This window comes from Pangasianodon hypophthalmus, chromosome 10, assembly GCF_027358585.1.
Source record: "Pangasianodon hypophthalmus isolate fPanHyp1 chromosome 10, fPanHyp1.pri, whole genome shotgun sequence".
Classification (NCBI taxonomy): domain Eukaryota; kingdom Metazoa; phylum Chordata; class Actinopteri; order Siluriformes; family Pangasiidae; genus Pangasianodon; species Pangasianodon hypophthalmus.
In genome coordinates, this window is record NC_069719.1 from 26719697 (window position 1) to 26739053 (window position 19357).

At 39.9% G+C, this 19357-nt stretch overlaps 1 protein-coding gene across 2 annotated transcripts; it reads left to right on the plus strand.

Annotated features, from left to right (window-relative positions):
• Positions 1-1083: 1083 nt before the first annotated feature.
• vrk1 (VRK serine/threonine kinase 1) lies at positions 1084-14924 on the plus strand. Of its 2 annotated transcripts, none has more exons than XM_026926048.3 (13): positions 1084-1225; positions 3360-3525; positions 3612-3667; positions 4362-4431; positions 4949-5036; positions 5122-5230; positions 5703-5795; positions 6864-6996; positions 7103-7223; positions 8175-8233; positions 10812-10984; positions 13023-13116; positions 14627-14924. In XM_026926048.3, exons 2-13 carry the CDS (start codon positions 3366-3368, stop codon positions 14770-14772), a joined length of 1302 nt encoding a protein of 433 aa, XP_026781849.3. In that variant the 5' UTR covers positions 1084-1225; positions 3360-3365; the 3' UTR covers positions 14773-14924. The 2 variants fall into 2 exon arrangements, with proteins under 2 accessions (XP_026781849.3, XP_053093782.1); XM_053237807.1 differs by lacking the exon at positions 1084-1225 and adding an exon at positions 2480-2605.
• Positions 14925-19357: the final 4433 nt, after the last annotated feature.

The window sequence follows — 19357 nt, forward strand, 5'->3', positions numbered from 1 at the left end:
AGCAAAATACAACCTGGAACCAAGAGAATCGAATTGTGGATACCGAACCATGATTCACTTATTTCCACATGTGATTAATACATGATTCATTTGTATCCACATGTGATTAATAAACGATTCATTTATTTCCTTATGTGATTTATATACCTGATTCATTTATATCCACATTTGATTTTTATAAACGATTCATTTATTTACACATGATTTTTTTCATGATTCATTTATATCCACATTTGATTCATACACAATTCATTTATTTCCACATGTGATTGTTATACCTGATTCATTTATTTCTACATTTTTATACATGATTCTTTTATTACTGCATGTGATTAATAAACGATTCATTTATTTCCACATTTGATTCATACACATTTCATTTATTTCCACGCGATGATTTTTACAATTCACTTGATTCACATGTTTTCCATATGTGATTTTTATACACGATTCATTTACTAATTAAATTTATAGCTACAAGACATTTGGTGTGTTAGGTCTGTAGACATTCTTTCAGTTTTACAAGATGGTTTTGTGGATAGTTATCTTCTTGGATTGCTATTTGTATTGTTTACTTCTCTTTTTTTTTTACATGTATTATATGTGCATTTTATTTTTTCACCTATATGCCAAGGAAAAGCATGCAGTCTTATAACAAACCTTAAAAATACTTTCAAAAAATTTAAAATAAGTAAAAACCGGAGGAAATCCCTAAAACAGAGTGTGAGTTAAAGATGACTGTAGCCTACATGGGTGATATTACTTATTTTACAGCTATAGCCTGCTTAAAAAGAATGTACAAATCAGATGCAGACCTGAGTTTCAGTGTTTACTGACAAATGGGACCAATATTAAGACACACATCAAGAAAACATGCACAAACATAAAAAAGACAACTAGAAATCAGATTTAGGTCCATATTTATGTCTGAAGTGTTTGAAAAATAAAAATAATAAGAACTATCCATATCACTTATTTTATTAGTGAACAAATCATATATGACAAATAACATGACACTTATTTTGAACACTGTATATAATGAAAGCGCAGGATAGATTATAAAAACAACAAGTCCCGGCTCGCATTGCGCCAAACTGGAAGTTGCGTATTCCCGTGTTGTCCAATTAGGTGCTTCGTCATGCTTCCGCTCTGAGAGTTGTGCGGGAAGTTTGGAGCTGCTAAGCGCTTGTATTTATTTGCACTTTGTAACTACTGTTGTGTACAGGTTTGTGATATTTTGTGCTTGTTTATGGATAAATATTTGACATCATGTTTGTATTTATACACATTTTGTGATGTAGGTTTGTTTAAAGTATGAGGTTAGGTGTGTCGTATTTTAAAGGCAAGGGAGTTATTGAAGTTGTTAGCTAAGTTAGCATAACAGTGTTAGCTTAGCGAGCTAACATGAACCGACCTGAGCAGTAAATTGTCGCATGCGTGGATATTAAAACTTTATTTCAAATATATTTCATATTTAATAAATAATACGCTTTCTACTGTCAGTGAAAGAGTCGTTGGCTGACTACTAAAGCTTGAATGCTAATGGTAGAAGAAAAGTGAAACTAACGTCACGTTTATAAATGACAAGTAAAGCTGCTGTCTATGCAATAAGGTCGGCTATCGTCTTATCGCGAGATTTCGCGATATTTAGCTTTGCTGCGGTTTTGATGACAACAATGGCGGTGTATTGTATAATACTTTAAAGTAATACAAAGTATAAATCTAAATATTTAATACATTACATTCTACGCAGTGTTGCTGACTCTTTTCAGGGGAAAGTAGCACCATTAAAGGTGTAATAGTCGATTTTTTAAAACTGTTTAATTGTACAAATAACCTGTAGAGTATGTAGAACATGATTTAAAAAAAAAAAAAAAACTTTAAGCCATGAAGTCAAGACAGAAGTGTCATGTGGCTGAGAAACTCCATTAGGAAAACTGACTTCCGGTCCGGAATGCTTGCTCGTGTTTAATGGGCCTCTGTAGATCTTGGGGGCGGAGCTTTGCAAACATGGGCGGGAATTGGAGGGTGGGCTAATTTGCATATTCAAAGAATCATCATGGTCATTTGCATATCAATGTGTGTTACATTAAAAAGGAAGATTTTCTCAGTTATATAAGAATAGTTCTCAGTTTTATCGGAACAGAAAATAAGTAAGGAGTAAAACATGATGAGGGCACGCTGTTATAGGAAATTAATCCACGAAGTTGATTATTTTCCAATAACGCGACATCCCGAAGTCTTTTATTCCTCTTATACCGCTGCAAATTGCCAACAAATACAATTTTTAATTAATTAATTCAAGATATGTCCTACTTTTTATCCAAGTATAGCTACATTTAATTAAGTTAGTTCCAGTTATCTCTTACATTATAGCAGCTATAAATAGTCGTTCTTTCACCAACCTCTGTTTTTTTTTCCCCCTCTCTCTTTTGAAGATAGATAAACACACATCTTTTCATGTTACAGAGAAACCGCACCACGTAAACTGCTCTGTCCTGAAGACTTTCCTACGGTGGAAAACTTACTAACTGTTACAAAGCGCTGAGACTGGAGACTCCTTCCATAAACGTTAAACAAACACCTCCTTATAGAAAGCTCCATGGTATCAATGGTTGTGTGTTCTTCTTTGTTAAATAACAGCATGTTTTTGTTTTTTGTTTTTTTAAATCCGTTGTTTATTAGTCTTAGCGTGTGCAAGGCGTCTGTGATCGAGCTGTTACTATAGAAACAATAATGTATTAGAACGAGAGCATTAATATTAACCTGTGATATGCAGCTGCACTGCTGTCAGAGCTGCTTTTATAGAAAATTAATCAACAACGCCGGTTAAACCATTAAAATCATTTGCTTTTACACATTTCTGTCAGCCACGCAAACAGCAATGCGCGCGTACTACTGTAATTACGGTAACCGTGGGGGGAAAAAAAGCAGAGAGATGCACTTTCTCTGCAGTAATTTATTAATTTTGGCCAGCGGATCTTCACATGATGACAATATATTATACTTGTATTTTTATTATGCTGTTTCTTTTGTACTTCTTGGTAAGAAACAACATTATAACAGCCTGTAACATTGAACAGGTGAGACACTGAAACAATAAGATGCATTGCAGAAGCAAAAGACGTCCGTGTTACATACAGTATATGAACATAGATGACAATGTAGTTCTCCCGAGTACTCGAGTCGACAAAATGAGCAAAATGCCCATCCCTAATAGATGTTGCGATATGCTGGGAAATATGGGCACTGGTACTCGAGCAGGCTATGGCTAGACCTGGACTCATATTAATAATTAATAATTAAGTGCCATTCAAAGCTGATCATCTATACATTTCTGTAATATTTAATGCAAACAGGTTCAGATGCCACCCAAAGCCAAGGCAGCTGGGAAAGCTAAAGGGCCGGCGAAGAGGAAGCTGGCCGAGGAGTTCCCGCCCGGAGAGGTTCTAACAGACACGGCGAAGAAAAGCTGGAAGCTCGGGACGCCTGTTGGTCAGGGAGGCTTTGGCCTGTTGTATCTGGGTAAGAGTCTCTGCAACCTTCGAATCTGTCCTGAGACATAATCACGTTTTCAGCACAATAACTACAATAATCTTCTCCACATTCAGCAAGCGATGATACGTCCAGGGCTGTCGGAGCCGACGCACCTTACGTCATCAAAGTGGTGAGCAGGAACACTTTCATTCGAGGGTTTTTTTTTTTTTTAGCGTGGCTGCCGAAGCGCTCATTCTGTAGCATCTTGTAGCTTTTTAACGTAGAACACTAGAGTATGCTTCAGGTGCCTACAGGGCATGCTGTTCTAGGAAAACAATCAGCGACAGGGTGGTGTGATGAAGTGGAGTTATTGATGAGAAGTTGATTATTTTCCTGTTTATAACAGCACATCCTGTAGTGTTTTATTCCTCTTACACAACAGAAATTTGGCAATGATTACAATCTTTTTGTTTTTAAACCACAGCACTGTTGAATTCTCCTTTCTGATTGGTCAGAAGGTTTTGATTAATTTTCCCTGACAGCAGCTCTGACAGTAGTTCCGGCTGTAATTCAAACTACAGGATTATATTCATGCGCTCATTCGAGCACGTTATGGTTTCTATAGTAACAGCTCATTCACACGGACATGCATGGAGGATTTTACGCATAAGTTTCGTTCTTTAATAAGTTCATAATCGGCGAATTTGACATGGTAACAGCGCACACGCAAGTGTTTTAAAGTCTGACCACAGATCGTATACAGTACAACATAAAAGTTGAGATTGAAATTGAGAGTTGAGATTTACTCCACTGTTACTTACTTCTGTAAGTGTGACTCGCTGTTAAATCTGTTGTTTTTTTGTTTTTGTTTTTTCCCCCTGTAGGAGCCAAGCGATAACGGCCCTCTCTTCTCCGAGCTGAAGTTTTACATGCGAGCAGCCAAGCCTGATCTAAGTACGCTCTCCTGCCTCCCAACACACACTCTCAGGCTTTATGATTTACTCTGATCGAGGAAAAAGAGCTAGTCCCTTAATTAAAGAAAGTTCCAGGCTCGGCTTGCCGTCCTTGTGGAGACGCACAAACGCCGACTGGATGCCTTCGGTGCTACTTCTGGTCGCCCCGAGGTCACGGCAATACGTTTTATTTAATAACAACCCAAATGTCACCTTCCCTTGACAATTAACTGTTATATTACTAAGCAATGCTCATGGTTTATTCATTAGGATATTGTGACGTTGGTAAATATTTGTCCCGCCAGCAGATTGGCTCGCGGCTGCCACTCTGTCGTCCCTGCGGGATTCTACCTTTATATTGTTTTGAGGAGCAGCAAATGATTTTGCATGCAGTAAGACTTTAACTCCCAGAATGCTGATCTCACGAGAAGCTGTTATTACGATTTCTTGATTATTATTATTTTTTTTAATATTTATATATGTTTATTTATAAAAGGCCGTTCCTGACTTTGTTTCAGTCGGCGCTTGGATAAAGTCCCGGAAACTGAAATACTTAGGGGTGCCAAAATATTGGGGCTCAGGACTTCACGAGAAAGGAGGAAAGAGGTGAGATGAGTGCCGTATCATGGCCGCTTTTCTATCCTTATGACTCCCTGATAAATAAACGCTACGTGGTGATGTGACGTTTCAGGTACAGGTTCATGGTCATGGACAGATTCGGAACGGATCTACAGAAGAAGTTCGAGGAAGGCGGAAAGAGATTTCCACGGAAGTTGGTTCTTCAGCTTGGCCTTAGACTTGTGAGTTATGTTGAAAGAAAAGTGAAACAGTTCCTCCATTTGTCCTCCATTTGGGCATCTGGCAATCAGCCAGCTCACTCCATCATACACCATCTACCAGCCATGGAGCGTGAAGGCTGACACGTGCTTCCTCATGCAGCGTAACACACTTGGAGGAAAGCGCTATCCGCCCTCTTCCGCATACATGAGCTATATGAAAATGTAGTGGTATATAAAAACGGAATGGTGTATTAAAAATAAAAAATAAAGAACGTTTACAGGAGCCAGTTAGTAGCTAGCCATGTAGATCTACATCAATACATTTCTAATTTAATTTTTTCTATGTAAATAAAATCATTTCTGTATAAAAAAACTAATACTTAAAGTATCTTATTTAAATATTGAATATAAATATATTTAATTTAAAACCATTTATCGCTCCATTAGCAGTAACCTCTTTTCACCTAATGACTTTTCTCTGTCTTCCCTCCAGCTGGACATCCTCGAGTACATCCACGAGCATGAATACGTCCACGCCGATATTAAAGCCTCCAACCTCCTACTTTCCCATAAGAACCCCAATCAGGTCGGTTCTGCTTTCTGCTCGTGTTGTCACACTTCTGTACAGTAAGTGCTTAGCAGGCAGATTAGCTTTAGCCACTGGAACTAGGGATTTCTTCTGGCATGAGGTGTTTTGTCCTCATTTCTTTCCTGCTTAAATGGGAATTGTGCAGCACAAATTGAAGTCGTTAGCGGCGATCTGGTGCAGTTTAACTTTTTTTTTTTTTTTTTTTTGGCAACACTGTGAAAATTCAGTACAGTAAAATTAACACTGTAACACTGTAAAATTTCAGACAGCTTTAATATGCTCATATGTTGTTTGATTTCTCCCATCCAAGTGTGTTATTTTGTGTAGATTCATGACATGTAGTCCCAGTTAAATCTATTAATGCGCCTGGTTGCACGATGCTACCACCACCATGCTTCAGCCTCTGCACAGTGGTGGAAGCATGATGCAACCAGAAACTTGAATGAAACGTGGGATATTTTGTGTTGATTCATGAAGTTAAGTCCATTGAAGTTCTAGGTTGCATGATGCTACCGCCAGCATGCTTTGTGTAGATTCATGACATTTAATCCTAATTAAGTCCATTTCTGATTGTAAAGTTGTAAAGCTAGAAAGGGATAAAGGTTTGGGGAAGACAAGGAGCTGTGTGTGTGTGTGTGTGTGTGTGTGTATTTTTATATCCCAACTCTTGCTGCAGACATGAAAATACAGTTACATTTGTGAAGCATTATTCTTATACCAAATCTCTGCCAGACTTTCTCTTTTTGTGCCTTCCCTTAATAAGACATAATTTAAGCTTTTCGTGCTTAGCGTGTAAACAGTCGATATTAAATGACTGCTGAGACGAGTCTGAAGCAAATAAAGGGAAGGGGGAGGCTGAGGCACGGCCAAACATTTAATTTAGAGATTAATAATGTATCAGCGGTGTATTATTAAACCGCTATTTTAAAACTAGGATTTTAAAAGTGGCCTCTTGAGATTAGTGGCTCAGCACTGCTGATTTTTCTGATTTTTAATTCTTTTGTTTAACATCACTAATTTATCATCCTGACATTGTACGCATGTATTTGTTAATTTTTGCGGCAGGTTTACTTGGTGGATTACGGACTGGCCTACAGATATTCGCCGGAAGGTGTGCCGAAGGAGTACAAAGAAGACCCGAAGAAATGCCACGATGGGACCATTGAGTTCACCAGCATTGACGCACATCATGGAGTCTGTGTGTATATGCTTATAGAATCTTTAATCAATAAAGATGGACAAATTATTCATATGTTAGCTAGTTTTGTCGTGATCAGTTTTGCTAAATTCATGCTTTTTCACAGCTCCTTCCAGAAGAGGAGACCTTGAGATCCTGAGCTACTGCATGATCCAGTGGCTGTGCAGCCGCCTGCCCTGGGAGGATAAACTCCAGGACCCGGTTTACGTCAGAGACTCGAAAATACGGTGGGTTTAAAGTTCTCGCTGGGTCCTAATGGTTCCCAGACCAGGCCAGAGTGACTCACAGGCTCAGGATGTAATCACGATGATATCTTTATTGACTTTTAATAATACACCTAGGCTGAGGTTTAGAGACACGTTCTGAAAGTAACTCCAAAAATAGCCTAAGCTAGCTAGCTAACTTTTTGTCATGGTCAGATCACTGTTGTAATGGTGATATTATATGTTGCCTACCGTCAAATAAATAAATGCATCACTGAGAATATGACAATGCTAATTCATATATACTGAAATCCAGTCGTGACAAACGCCAGCTAGTTGTCCTAGCACTTAGCCAGCTAGTTGTCCTAGCACTTAGCCAGCTATTTGTCCTAGCACTTAGCCAGCTATTTGTCCTAGCACTTAGCCAGCTATTTGTCCTAGCACTTAGCCAGCTAGTTGTCCTAGCACTTAGCCAGCTAGTTGTCCTAGCACTTAGCCAGCTAGTTGTCCTAGCACTTAGCCAGCTAGTTGTCCTAGCACTTAGCCAGCTATTTGTCCTAGCACTTAGCCAGCTAGTTGTCCTAGCACTTAGCCAGCTAGTTTTCCTAGCATTTAGCCAGCTAACGTGGACTGTCACTGAGCAGTTGCCCGATGTTGGTCGACAGATGTTTCCTCTTTGAGATTCAGAAATTAAGGTCATTTTTTGTGATGCATTTGGCATGGCAGGACAACATAGGGTTGTGTCTAATTTACATAATTTACATATTCATGCATATTCATACATTCTTGCATTATTAATGAGAGAACAGGTGTTCCCAGGCCATGTTTAGTCATTTCTTGAGTATTAACAAAAAACAATTTGTTATTAAACATTTTAATATTTACATATTTAAGAATAATAATTAATATTACCGAATAACGAAACTTTAATAGCAGTAAATGCTTACGTTCCAGTGTTCTTGTTTTCTCTCCCAGATGTCGCAACAATATCAGAGATTTCATGAAGAGCTGCTTCACTACAGGACATGAACCAGGTGAGAGACGCTCACTGAAACACAGGCGCTGGACCTGTTTAATGTTTTGGGAAAAGAATGAACCTAATTTACATAATTTAACCCCAAACTGTGACACAAAAGTTAGACAGCATTATTACAGATGAAAGAAAATGAATTCCGAGAGGGGACGATTCTGTCCCCGTCCCCCACCCACTCCAACATCGTCTCCATCCTCGCCCGTTCCATCACTGTCCCCACCCCATATGCTCCAACACTGTCCCCATCCCCCACCCATTCCAACACCGTCCCCATCGCTTGTGCTCTCCATCTCACACTGTCCCCGCATGCTGACCCCCCTCCCCCCCCCCCCCCATGTCCCCGCAATTTTTATTTATATATATATATATATATATATATTTTTTTCCTGGTTGGCTATATCAGCAGCCCACTGCCAGGAAGCTATGAATAAAATACTCGTAGCTGGGATTAATTCATTAAAGCCAAGTCAAAAATCTGGACCAAACTCCGGGGCCCTTAAAAAGCACCTGTGATGTGCTCAGATGAGGATGAGCTTTTGTGTGTCAGCCAAGCATTAATTGGTCTGAAGCACTTCCTGATCCATCGCGTAAACAGCAGCGTGGAGCGTCCGTGCTCCCGTAATGAGTGCACAGCCGTTGATTTAGCAATAATGAGAGCTAATGGATCGCCCCTGCGCTAATTCCCTACAACTTCTCACTCCAACTTTAGAGAGCGTGTGACCACTTCACTGTGGATGAGGAAGGCAGAGGAATGTGTGTTTGGCTCTCGCTCATAATGAACCAGTCATTGTGTTACACTTGACGCTACAGCGCTGTTGAATTCCCAGTTGTGATTGGTCAGAAGGTGTTGGATTTTCTGTAACAGCAATTTTGACAGCATTACATTTAAAATATTATACATTACCAGGCCATTATATTACCACGAAGTGAGCATATGTAGTTAATAAGAAGCCATTTAGGATTCATCCCAAAACTGTATGTTGGAGGGACTTTTTAAAAAAAAATCCTGTTGACAGAATTCTGTGTGGATCTTGGATCATCACAGAGATATTTCCGAATCAAGCTTAATATCAGATACAAGAAAATAATATTACAATGTCTAAAAGATTGAGAAGGCAACATAATTTTCACCCTCTGTGTTTAACTACTTGGCTTTGGTAGTATAAAAATATAGGCTCCTTAATATTCACATATTTAAATAGCTAAATTATAAGTGCAGATTTTAAAGGGCGTGTCCCGAATCCAGTTGTTTTGTGAAAATGACTTCAATGACTGAAAACCTTAATGGACATATGTTTCATCACTTTTTTTAAGGATTGTATCACTCCTCAGTTCACTCCACATAGTCACTCTGTAACTTGCAGTAACTTTTTTTTTTTAAATCAAAAGCGTCAGAGGAGCCGTTTGCTCGCCGTATGATGCGATGGCACTTCTGAAGCTCAGTGACAGGCGCACAGCAGAAGGAGAGATCCCTCCTCGGGCTGTTGTCTTGCTTGTGCACGTCTCGTCCCAACGCCGAGGTGACGGGAGGCGGCGCGCTTAGCGAGGCCATCATGGCTAATTCTGTTTGGTGTGACAATTTGAGCAGCCGACGATAAACAACAGTTTGCGAGCAGCGAAGAATAAGAAACAGCGTGTGATGTTTTGTCGCCCTCTTTTTCCACTAAACTTAGCCTGAAGGTCAGAGTGCCGGCGCCTGCTGCGTGGAGACTCCAGTGCAGGAAGTGCGCTCGATTCCCAGTGCAGTGTTAAACACACACCTTCCTCTTTTATCAGTTTGTGAAATGGAAATGGCTCTTTACACAGAGGCGGGCAGAAGTTCTACTTTCTGCCAGTCATAAAGTCCGTCTTATCTGGTTCACTGATGCATAGCAGCACACAGGATTGTAAAATATGCATGGAATAATGCATTCAGAGGCGTGCACTTGTAGGAAAATAATCACCGAAGGAGTGGAGTGATGTGGTAACAGCATGTCAAGAAGTTTTTTTTTATCTGTTATAGCACTAAAGTTTAAAAAAAACAAAAAAAAACCACACAAATTCATCCTGGAGATATCCCATGTCAGAAAACTTAGCTACAGCTTTACCTCTGACTGTTATGAAACTCTGACACTGGAGACTCCTTCCATAAATGTCTCCTCAAAGAAAAGTTACACACATTTATTAATCTTTTAATTAATTTATTAATCCCAGTCAATCAGTTGTTACTATAGAAACAATGATGTGTCAATATAAACCTTATAAATTTGCCTTAAAGCCAATTTTACATATTGTAAAATATTTTTAACAATTTTTTTTTTTTTTTACAGTTTTTGTGGTGCCTGGTCTTAAACAGATGATTTATGATTGATTATTAAAGCAGAAAGCGAAGTTGCTATTAAGCTGCCGTGACGTCTATAGGGATCTATAAGTAAATTTCTCTCGTGGTGACACTCAGCGGTGTCTCGGTTAAATCGTGAGCAGTGAAAAATCAGAAATACACACAAACAAGATGTAGTCGTTCTGTCTAAATGTCTAAATCAAACCCACTCTCGGAGAGCTTTCTACCGAATCCCAACCCGTTCATCTCCGTCTTTCAGAGGAAATGATAAAGTTTATGGAGGAGGTGAAGGCGCTGGGCTACACGGATAAACCCGACTACACCAAGCTGCGCAGCATTTTGCAGCAGGGACTAAAAAGCATCGGCGCCACTGACGATGACAAGCTGGACTTCGCAGCGTCTGTGTCCGGTGCAGGGCCGTCCTCGGTCAAGGTGAGACCTCTACAACATCTTTTATTCATCCTTTAGAGAACTGCAAGCTCTGCACCTCATTTATCAATCTTTTAGTGAAGTCGTGTGGTAATTTTTTTTGTGTTTCAAACCGAACCAAAAATTCTTTCCGTATCACAAAAAACTTATGTGCAGAAGATGAAAATCAACCGTAAAGACTATAAACACTTTCACATACTCTGTGTTTTTTCCGTTTGAACGGAACCCTTGTGAGTTCTCCACCTCGGTGCGGTTCGTGAGAATGTAGCAGTCACTCGGATCCGAGAGCATTCGAACGAGGCAGTATCGTTCTGCTTCCAAGTGAACTCAAGTGAGAAAGTGATTCGACTCTGAATCATTTCAACTTCAGGAAGTGAATCAACACCCAGTTTGTTTTTGGTTGCAGTATTTTTTTTTTTTTTGTAGTTGTGATCTGCTAAACTGGAGCATATGACAGAGCTGTAGTGCTGCAGAAATTCCACATTTTAGATTTTTGAACTGACGAACTACAAGGGAGGAAAAAAAAAAAAAAAACCTTGGGCCAAACGAATCAATCTCCGAGTCTGACTCGGTGAACAGATGAATGTGTGTGAAAGCATCCTCAGAAGCATTAACCAGGTTTGAGTCTGATGCTGTTTGGAGTATGTGTTACACCGTGCTATGTGCTGAGGAAGAAAGTGAGGGGGTTTTTATCTCTTTGACGACTGTTTGAGATAAATCAGTGCTCAGTGCTCACAGAAGTGAAGTGCTCTCTCTCTCTCTCTCTCTCTCTCTCTCTCTCTCTCTCTCTCTCAATTCACAGCATTTTTAATGCCCATGCTCGGTCATACTGCTCAGTTCACTCAGATCGACCGTCCATCAATTGATCATATCTCTGTTGTTTTTTTTTCATCGTACATTAGACTTACGTCACATAGTATCACATGGTATCGGCGGTTTGTTTCAGAACATTGATTATGAGTAAATGAACGTGTTATCAGATACCTGTATATTGAGAACTTTTGAGACAGTGTCCAGCAAAAAAAAAAAACCTTGTGAACAAAGACTTCAGTTCCTCCCCTTCTCCTTCGCTCCCTCCCTCCGTCAGGTCCTGAGTGCCTGTGTTTATTCCCTGCTAATGTATCACAAATTTGCTGACACGGTAACCTCGGAGTGAGCGCGGGCCGGCAATCAGCGCGCGCACTCGCGACACGGGAGGCGACGGACTCTCCTCGCCTTCCCACAATGCCGTTTGCATATGGAAGGTGCCACCAGGGAGCTGCCCTGTGCCAGCTGAGGGTTACCTGCCCACTGCAGTTATTGTATGTAATTATCGAGCCAATCTGTTCAGCTCAGCGGGGTCTGGATGGTAATCATGAGGCAGCAATTGGCAAAATGGAAGGGAAATGTGAGGAGGGGATGGAAAGGAAAGAAAAGGAAAAAAAAAAAAAAGAGAGAGAAGGGATGATGGTTCGAGTCCGAGAGACAGGCGAGCATTCATTACGCAGTCTGAGTGGAGGATGGGGGGAATTTGATTGCTGTCGTTAAGTGCATCTTCTAGCTAACCCTGGGTTCAGTTTGTGTGATTTCCTCCCATTCGCTCCTCTCTCCATCCCATGCTCGAATTAGCACGGAACAGGATCCGAAACGGAGGAAAGCGTTGTAATAAATGAACTCAAAATATAAACGATTGTTTGGAGGTTTAAAGCGTGGAATGAAATTGCGTCTCTGACCTGTAATCTCGAGTCACGGATATAACCTTGAAAATCCGAATCACTCTAAGCGGTATTAAAATAGACCTATTGTGTTTGATATTTCAATGATTTTTTTTTTTCCCCCCCCTTCCCTCGCCAGATTTTTTAGCCTTGCTGGAGAGCTGGGGAGCAGAGTCGTAATTACATTTGCTCAGACGTCACGCTTAAGGCTTAAGGCACACGTAATAGTTTCCTCGCGTATCGCCGAGGAAAGGTCCCTTTTTAATATTAGATACAAGCTCCCCCTAAGGATGCTGTAGGCAAGTGATTTGACCATTTCTTTTCTATCCCTCTCTCTTTTTTTGAAGACTCCTAAGCGAAAAAAAGCAGCAGAAAAAGAGGCATCTAATGACGAAACTGATAGCTCCTCTGCAAAGAAGAGACGTCCGGCTCAGAAGAAGGGTAAGTGCTCACTTCCTGCAGTCAGCTTACCCGGGTTCTCCTACTGACTACTTTACATTAGATCTTTTCTCTACTTTAGATTAGATCCCTGATGCACTGAATCAGCACGGGGTCCAAGTTACGAAAGCAGTTTTATTTATAAAGTGCTTTTAACGATAGGTAAAATAGTGTCGCGAAGCAGCTTTCCAAAAAATCCGAATGTAGACAGTGGTGAGGGAAAAACTCCCTGAGACTACATGAGGAAGAAACCGTCTTTATGATTACTGTAGCAGCTCTTAGGTACGTAAGTCTAGGGGTTTTTTTTTTTTTTTAATGAGAATTCAATGCACAAAAAATTCAGTATCTTGGTGTTTAGTTTGAAAATGCGTCTTTGGATTGAAAATCTGTTCGCTGTACCGCACACATGTAATATGCGCAAAGGCTCCTAACATGTGACGACCAGCTTCCTTTGGTGTTCAAACGTTCCCAAAACTAACACGGCTGCTTAAATAATTAGACACGGTATTGTTTCCCTACTTTCATCACTTAAGGGTAAAAATGGGTCTCTATGTGTAATTAGTGAGTTTTGAGCGAGGCGGCTCGTGCACCCATGACTCACTCGCCTCATTCATTTCAATTCGTTTATTCATCGTTTGTTTAATAATTGGGAATTTAATCTTCAGAACATAATAGTAAACATTAGTTTAGGATAAATTTGTTGCTTCTCACTACATACGTCACTTTCCTGACGTTGTCTCTCCCCTTTTTCCTCTGTAGCTTCAGATGCGTGAGGTCACAGTGGATAAGGAGGAAGAGTGACGCTCTGTTTTATGTGACGAGTGCAAATGCTGCAGAATTCATGCAGTTCTTGAATTAAATTCCACTGAGAAACGAATCGAGATCATGATTTTAGTAGGTTTTAGACGTTTAAACTGACCGTATGAGAGACTCGTAGATTATTACGTGTGCTGTTTCTAACATTCAGAAGGGACTGGGTTGCTTGCTGACACGGATGTATTAGTTATTTAAAAATGAATTTGGCTGCTGGTGGTTGGTGGTTGGTGATGGAATGTATTGCGCTGATTACTAAGATGTAAATGTGGTTATTTTTTTTATTATTTTTTTTTCCACAATCCAGGTACGAGACACAAACGTCTTGAAGTTTAAGTGATCGAATTTAAACCAGTTTTAAATGGGATCTTTTTTTTTTTTAAATACATATTTCCTGTATGAATATTGTACTGAAAAGGTGTTAATTTGATTTTAGACCAAGTCTAGAAAGTTCTATATTTATATTTATATAAAAATATATTTGGGATATTATATATTTAGATCCCAAAAATTTTAGCTTTATACATTAAACTACCTTTGTTAGAAATCCTTAGAAATCCTAATGCTTGCAATACATATTTGCTAAAAAATAAATAAATAAATAAAGATCTAGCATAGGTAAGACTATTTTCCAGACCATGTCACAGTGAAAGGAATCAGGTTTTCTGTTTTTCTGTTTTCTGTTTTATCATCAATACAGAAGTGAATGGCGTGAAGAGGACCGGCGTGAAGAGGACCGGCGTGAAGAGGTCCAGTCCGAAGAAGCGCGTCGTAGAGACGGGAACGCAGACTTCCCCCATGGTGGAAGTAAAGAGAAGCCGTGGCAGGCCCAAGAAGACCGCATAGCTCTCCTCTTTTAAACTGTTACAACTTCTTTTCCTCTTTTTAAACTTGTCTGGATTATTTCCTAGCTGTACATTTTCTGTTCCTTAACTTTTTTTTTTTCCACAGGATGTTGGGTACATCCTCAGTAAAATAATAAATAACAAAAAAAAGTACGCTTGCTTTGAGTAGCGAGTTATTTTCATCCCCTTTGTAATGGCTTGAATAATCAGGCCCGTGCCGACGAGGTCCAGAGGGGATTGCTTTGCCCTCGATAAGGAAATCCCTGAAGGAGCTCGCCGAGTGCCGACTCTTTCCACGCCGCATCCCACTCTTCTCTCGTCACAGAATGAAAGGCGAGGTGCGGCTGGCGCTCTCTCTCTCTCTCTCTCTCTGTCTCCCTCTCTCTGCTCTTTGATCCCAGAGCTGAGACGCTCTTCAGGGAAAGAGGCTGCGTGCATGTGCGCCTTACCTCTCCTCTCTTCCGCCATTTGATCAGGAGAAGACAAAAGGCGAACACTTGGGTCCCGCTGTTTGTCACTCCAGAGCTCGAGTCTTCCTCTCCCGCTTGCTCACAGAGCGATCATTAAAAGTTAGTTGTGGGTGCATTACTTGGGATCGCATCTTGTAACTTTGTTATTGGGTTTGATCTCAGGCAGAGAGTGTGTTTAAGGCTAAGCACCAACTTTCCGACATTGAGAGGGCAAAGAATAACTCGGAGGTAGATGAGAACAGATCAAACAAATGCTCTCGTGTGTATTAAGGTAAAAAAAAAAAAGTGTGTGCAGAGTTTGTCACTCTGGACTGAGATGACATTTTGTAGAAAGTTTTTTTTTTTTTTTTTTTTTTTTCCTGAATAGTGATGAATCGAATGCAGATAAAGAGAGATGGGAGATGTGTTTGGATTGGTTGACTTTGCTGTGATCTGGGATTGAGGAATCGTACCGCATTAGAATGTTTCCTCGTCTTTGTCCAAAGGACGAGTGTAATTAAGTCAAATCCGAATCGGAATAAAACTGATTCTTTTGATTCTTTAGACTCTTGGGGGGGGAGAAAAAGACATTCCTTTTTAGCTTCTTTAACAGGTTATAGTAACCCTCCCTCATAGGGAAGACCTTTGCTCTAAGGTCTTACATAGAACGTTTAAAGGTTTCCCCAAAATGCAGAACAAAACCAAAGAATCTTGTCGTGTGCTAGACGGATTCGAATCAGAATCGAGTCCACAAAAACTACCTGCAGAACTGTGTGGATGGGGCAGATCTGGAACTGTGCTTGCAAACAAATCTTTTGCAGGTGTGTATATAAATTTTGGGACTAACCCAAACATAGGTTAGGTTAGAGGTTACAGATCCGGTACAAAATGATGGACAGATAAATAAGATACATATTTCTAAATACAAATCTATATAGCTAAATATGTTGAAACAGAAGTATTTGTGTGCTTTCCATTTTTGTTCATTCCACAGTTCATTGTAATTCCGTCATAGTCTAGCACATCACCGAGCATCACGCCTGCCCGCGTGATTGTTTTTTTTTTTTTTTTGCTACAGAGACGCAAATAATGGCATCATTCTAAGCAATACAGCCAACTTCTGTCGAAAGTGCTACCATGAAACTGTGGTTTGTTTTTTGTTTGGTGTTGATCACTTTGAAACAATGATATAGTAATTAAAATTGATCTAAAAATGTTTTCATTCTTTTTCTGATTGTCAAATTGGCACAGGGCAGTTGGAAAAAAAAATACAGGAATAAAATAATCATAATGTTCTAAATCTGATTTTCAGTTTTTGTGGGTTTGAGAGTGTTTTTATGAGTTTGTGAGTGTTGTGATATGTTTAAGTGAAAAAAAAATAATTTTCAGGTTGTATTGGTTAGGTTGTGCTAAATTTAAAAAAAAAAAAAAAAAAAAGTGCTACACCCTCGCATGGTAAACATTTTTTTATACACGGGTAATGTCAAAAGCGTAGCTCTAAGGGTTAATTTGAACTACGGTTCTCTTGGAACATGGGATAATCATGATCTTGGTCCAGTTCACACTCTTATTCACACCTGGCCAAAATGATTGCTTCGAGGTGGGAAAACACTGAGTGCTGCAGGTGCTGAGCCACAAATTGGGGCAATTAGCAAAAGACCTAAGTAGCCAGATGTAGAGACCACTGTACAGACCTTGTGGTTTATAATCGTAGGAAGACCACAGTCCTGCTTTGTTAAATCTGCTTGGCCACCAAGTTGGGCCTTCGAACAGCAGCGGGGAGAGAGAGACGTTTTCTCCTAATGTTTGTTTTCAGAGCCGAGCTGCAGGGGCGCTATCGATCGCTCCAGCCGTGCGGAATAAAGTGCACCCCTGCGTGCTTTCTTCCCCCTTCTTTACCAGTGACCTTGGGGGCGCACAGCCATTGCCTCGCAGTAGGGGGCAGTAGCACATAATGATGGCACACTCAGGGCACTTGGGGGGGCAGAGCATTTAAACACAACTTTACCACCTGTTCCCTCCACCGGCCACACACGGAGCAGACACGCAGCTTTGATTGGCCTGAGCGTGGCCATTGATTGACCCGTGTTTATATCCAGTGCTCTGCTCTGTGTTTCTCTGTAACAGTGCCGGTTTGGTGCAGGGGCTCCATGCTGAACCCTGAATCTCGCTCAGCGGCGGTTAAACTGCGCCCGGGACCCCCTTCGTACTTTTAGTAATGTGGATGTCGGATTCGCTCGTCTCCAATCCAATAACGTTGTGTTATCGGGTCCAATTTGCACTGTATGTAACTCATCTCTTACTGTAGAGCCTGAGTTTGAATGACCTTATTGAAAGTTCTTCAGCACTTAAGAAGAATTGTTTTGAAATTGAATGAACAAGGCAGAGTGCAGTACGTTTGTTCATTCAGTGTTTAACTGTACGTTTTGAAGAAACTGCTCACCAGATTTCTGTGCCTTGTACATACGGTCGTCACGTTAACAATTCCATGCGTACTCCACATGCCTCATTTTAATACAATCAGATTGTTTTGATCTTTATTATAAGCAGTGTGCTTGAGCATTAGTAGGTCACATGACCATAACATGTAAGTCAGTACCTTATCTAAAACCCCAGGAAGCGTCACTTCTCTGACACGTTCTTTTAAATGTCTATATTTTATTGTTTAAACATTTTAAACTCGGCCAATGCTTGTTTTTATATTCACATGATATAATGGATGTAATATTTCCAGATGCATAGACACGCAAAATTTTTAAATAACTGTATATTAATAATTACATCACCCACATCTCCATGTAAAACTAATCCAATCCCAGTAGCACTTTACTGTCATCTAAGAAACATGAGCAATACTTCACCATCTAGCTGAATGCTGTAACATTAATGGGGACTCCATCTTGGACAATTTAGCATCATTCCACCCCCTGATTTATTTTTATTTATTTATAAACATAAAATCATTTCCAAATCTCAGTTAAAAGTGGCATTCACATAATGTTCATACATGTTCACATAATTTTTTGGTGCACGATTTAGCCATTAAACTGGAGGCCTGTGGGCAGTTATCCAAGATGGCCACCCACATAACTGTACAGTCTTCAGTTTATAGGTCACAGTGTGTCCTAAAGCGCATCAGCAAGTCCGTGTGTGATTTTACAGACAACACTGGGTGAGATAGCCCAAAATCAAACAGCAGACACCAACCGACTTCACAATCACAATGGAAAAACTGCGTAAATTAGATTTTTGTTATAGCTTCTCCTTTAATTCAACTCTTTACTGTACTTATCTAACAATTTCCTTTACATTAGACATTTTTGCAAAAGCAGCTTTAGAGGAGACCGTCTTCCTGCCCTTAATGAGCAAAGTGAAAGAGACAGAAACAGGACAAACTCAGCAACTGAGAGTTAAAATGGGAACCCATCGTCCTCTGGGCTACGTAGTGAACTTATAGTATGTCAGCGTTGATAGTGAGGTTTACATGAGCAGAATTAAATAGAGGTAGATGATGAGTAGAAGGATCTTTTGAGATAAAACCAGTGAGCGGGAAATGGTAGAAGTCGGAACGCTACTGCATAAATGCAAATAAAAGGGAAACGGTAAGCCAAACTATGGTTAGTACAAATAGAGAGCAAGAAGGAAATGTTCTTGAGATGTTCTTGGGACATTCCTGCTTCCAAAGCAGTTGTGCTATTGGTCAATGATGCAAATTCCTCTGTTAGTTCACCATAGTGAAAAAACCTGACCCAAAGATTCATTTGCTGAGGGTATTTCTGTGTCATGATTATATTTCAGTTGTTTATTAAACTGTTTCAACTTTATTTGTGCATCGACTGATAGCTCGATTTGCAATTTGTAGAGACGTTGTTTAATTTTTAACTTGGTTTGTATTTTTTATTGGCTGTTCCGTAATTTATGTCCATTTTCCTCAACAAAACACAACATCATGTCTCTGTCCTCGACACAAGGTGAAAACTTACACGAAAGCATTGTGCGAATTCTTAATTTGTTCAATCTGTACATTCTGTAAGGGGGAAATTCGGTTCTTTAACAATTAAACCAAGACACCAGGTAAGCATTGTCATGGTTAATTCCTCAGGTGTATTTGGAAAAAGCAGATAATGAAAAACTGGT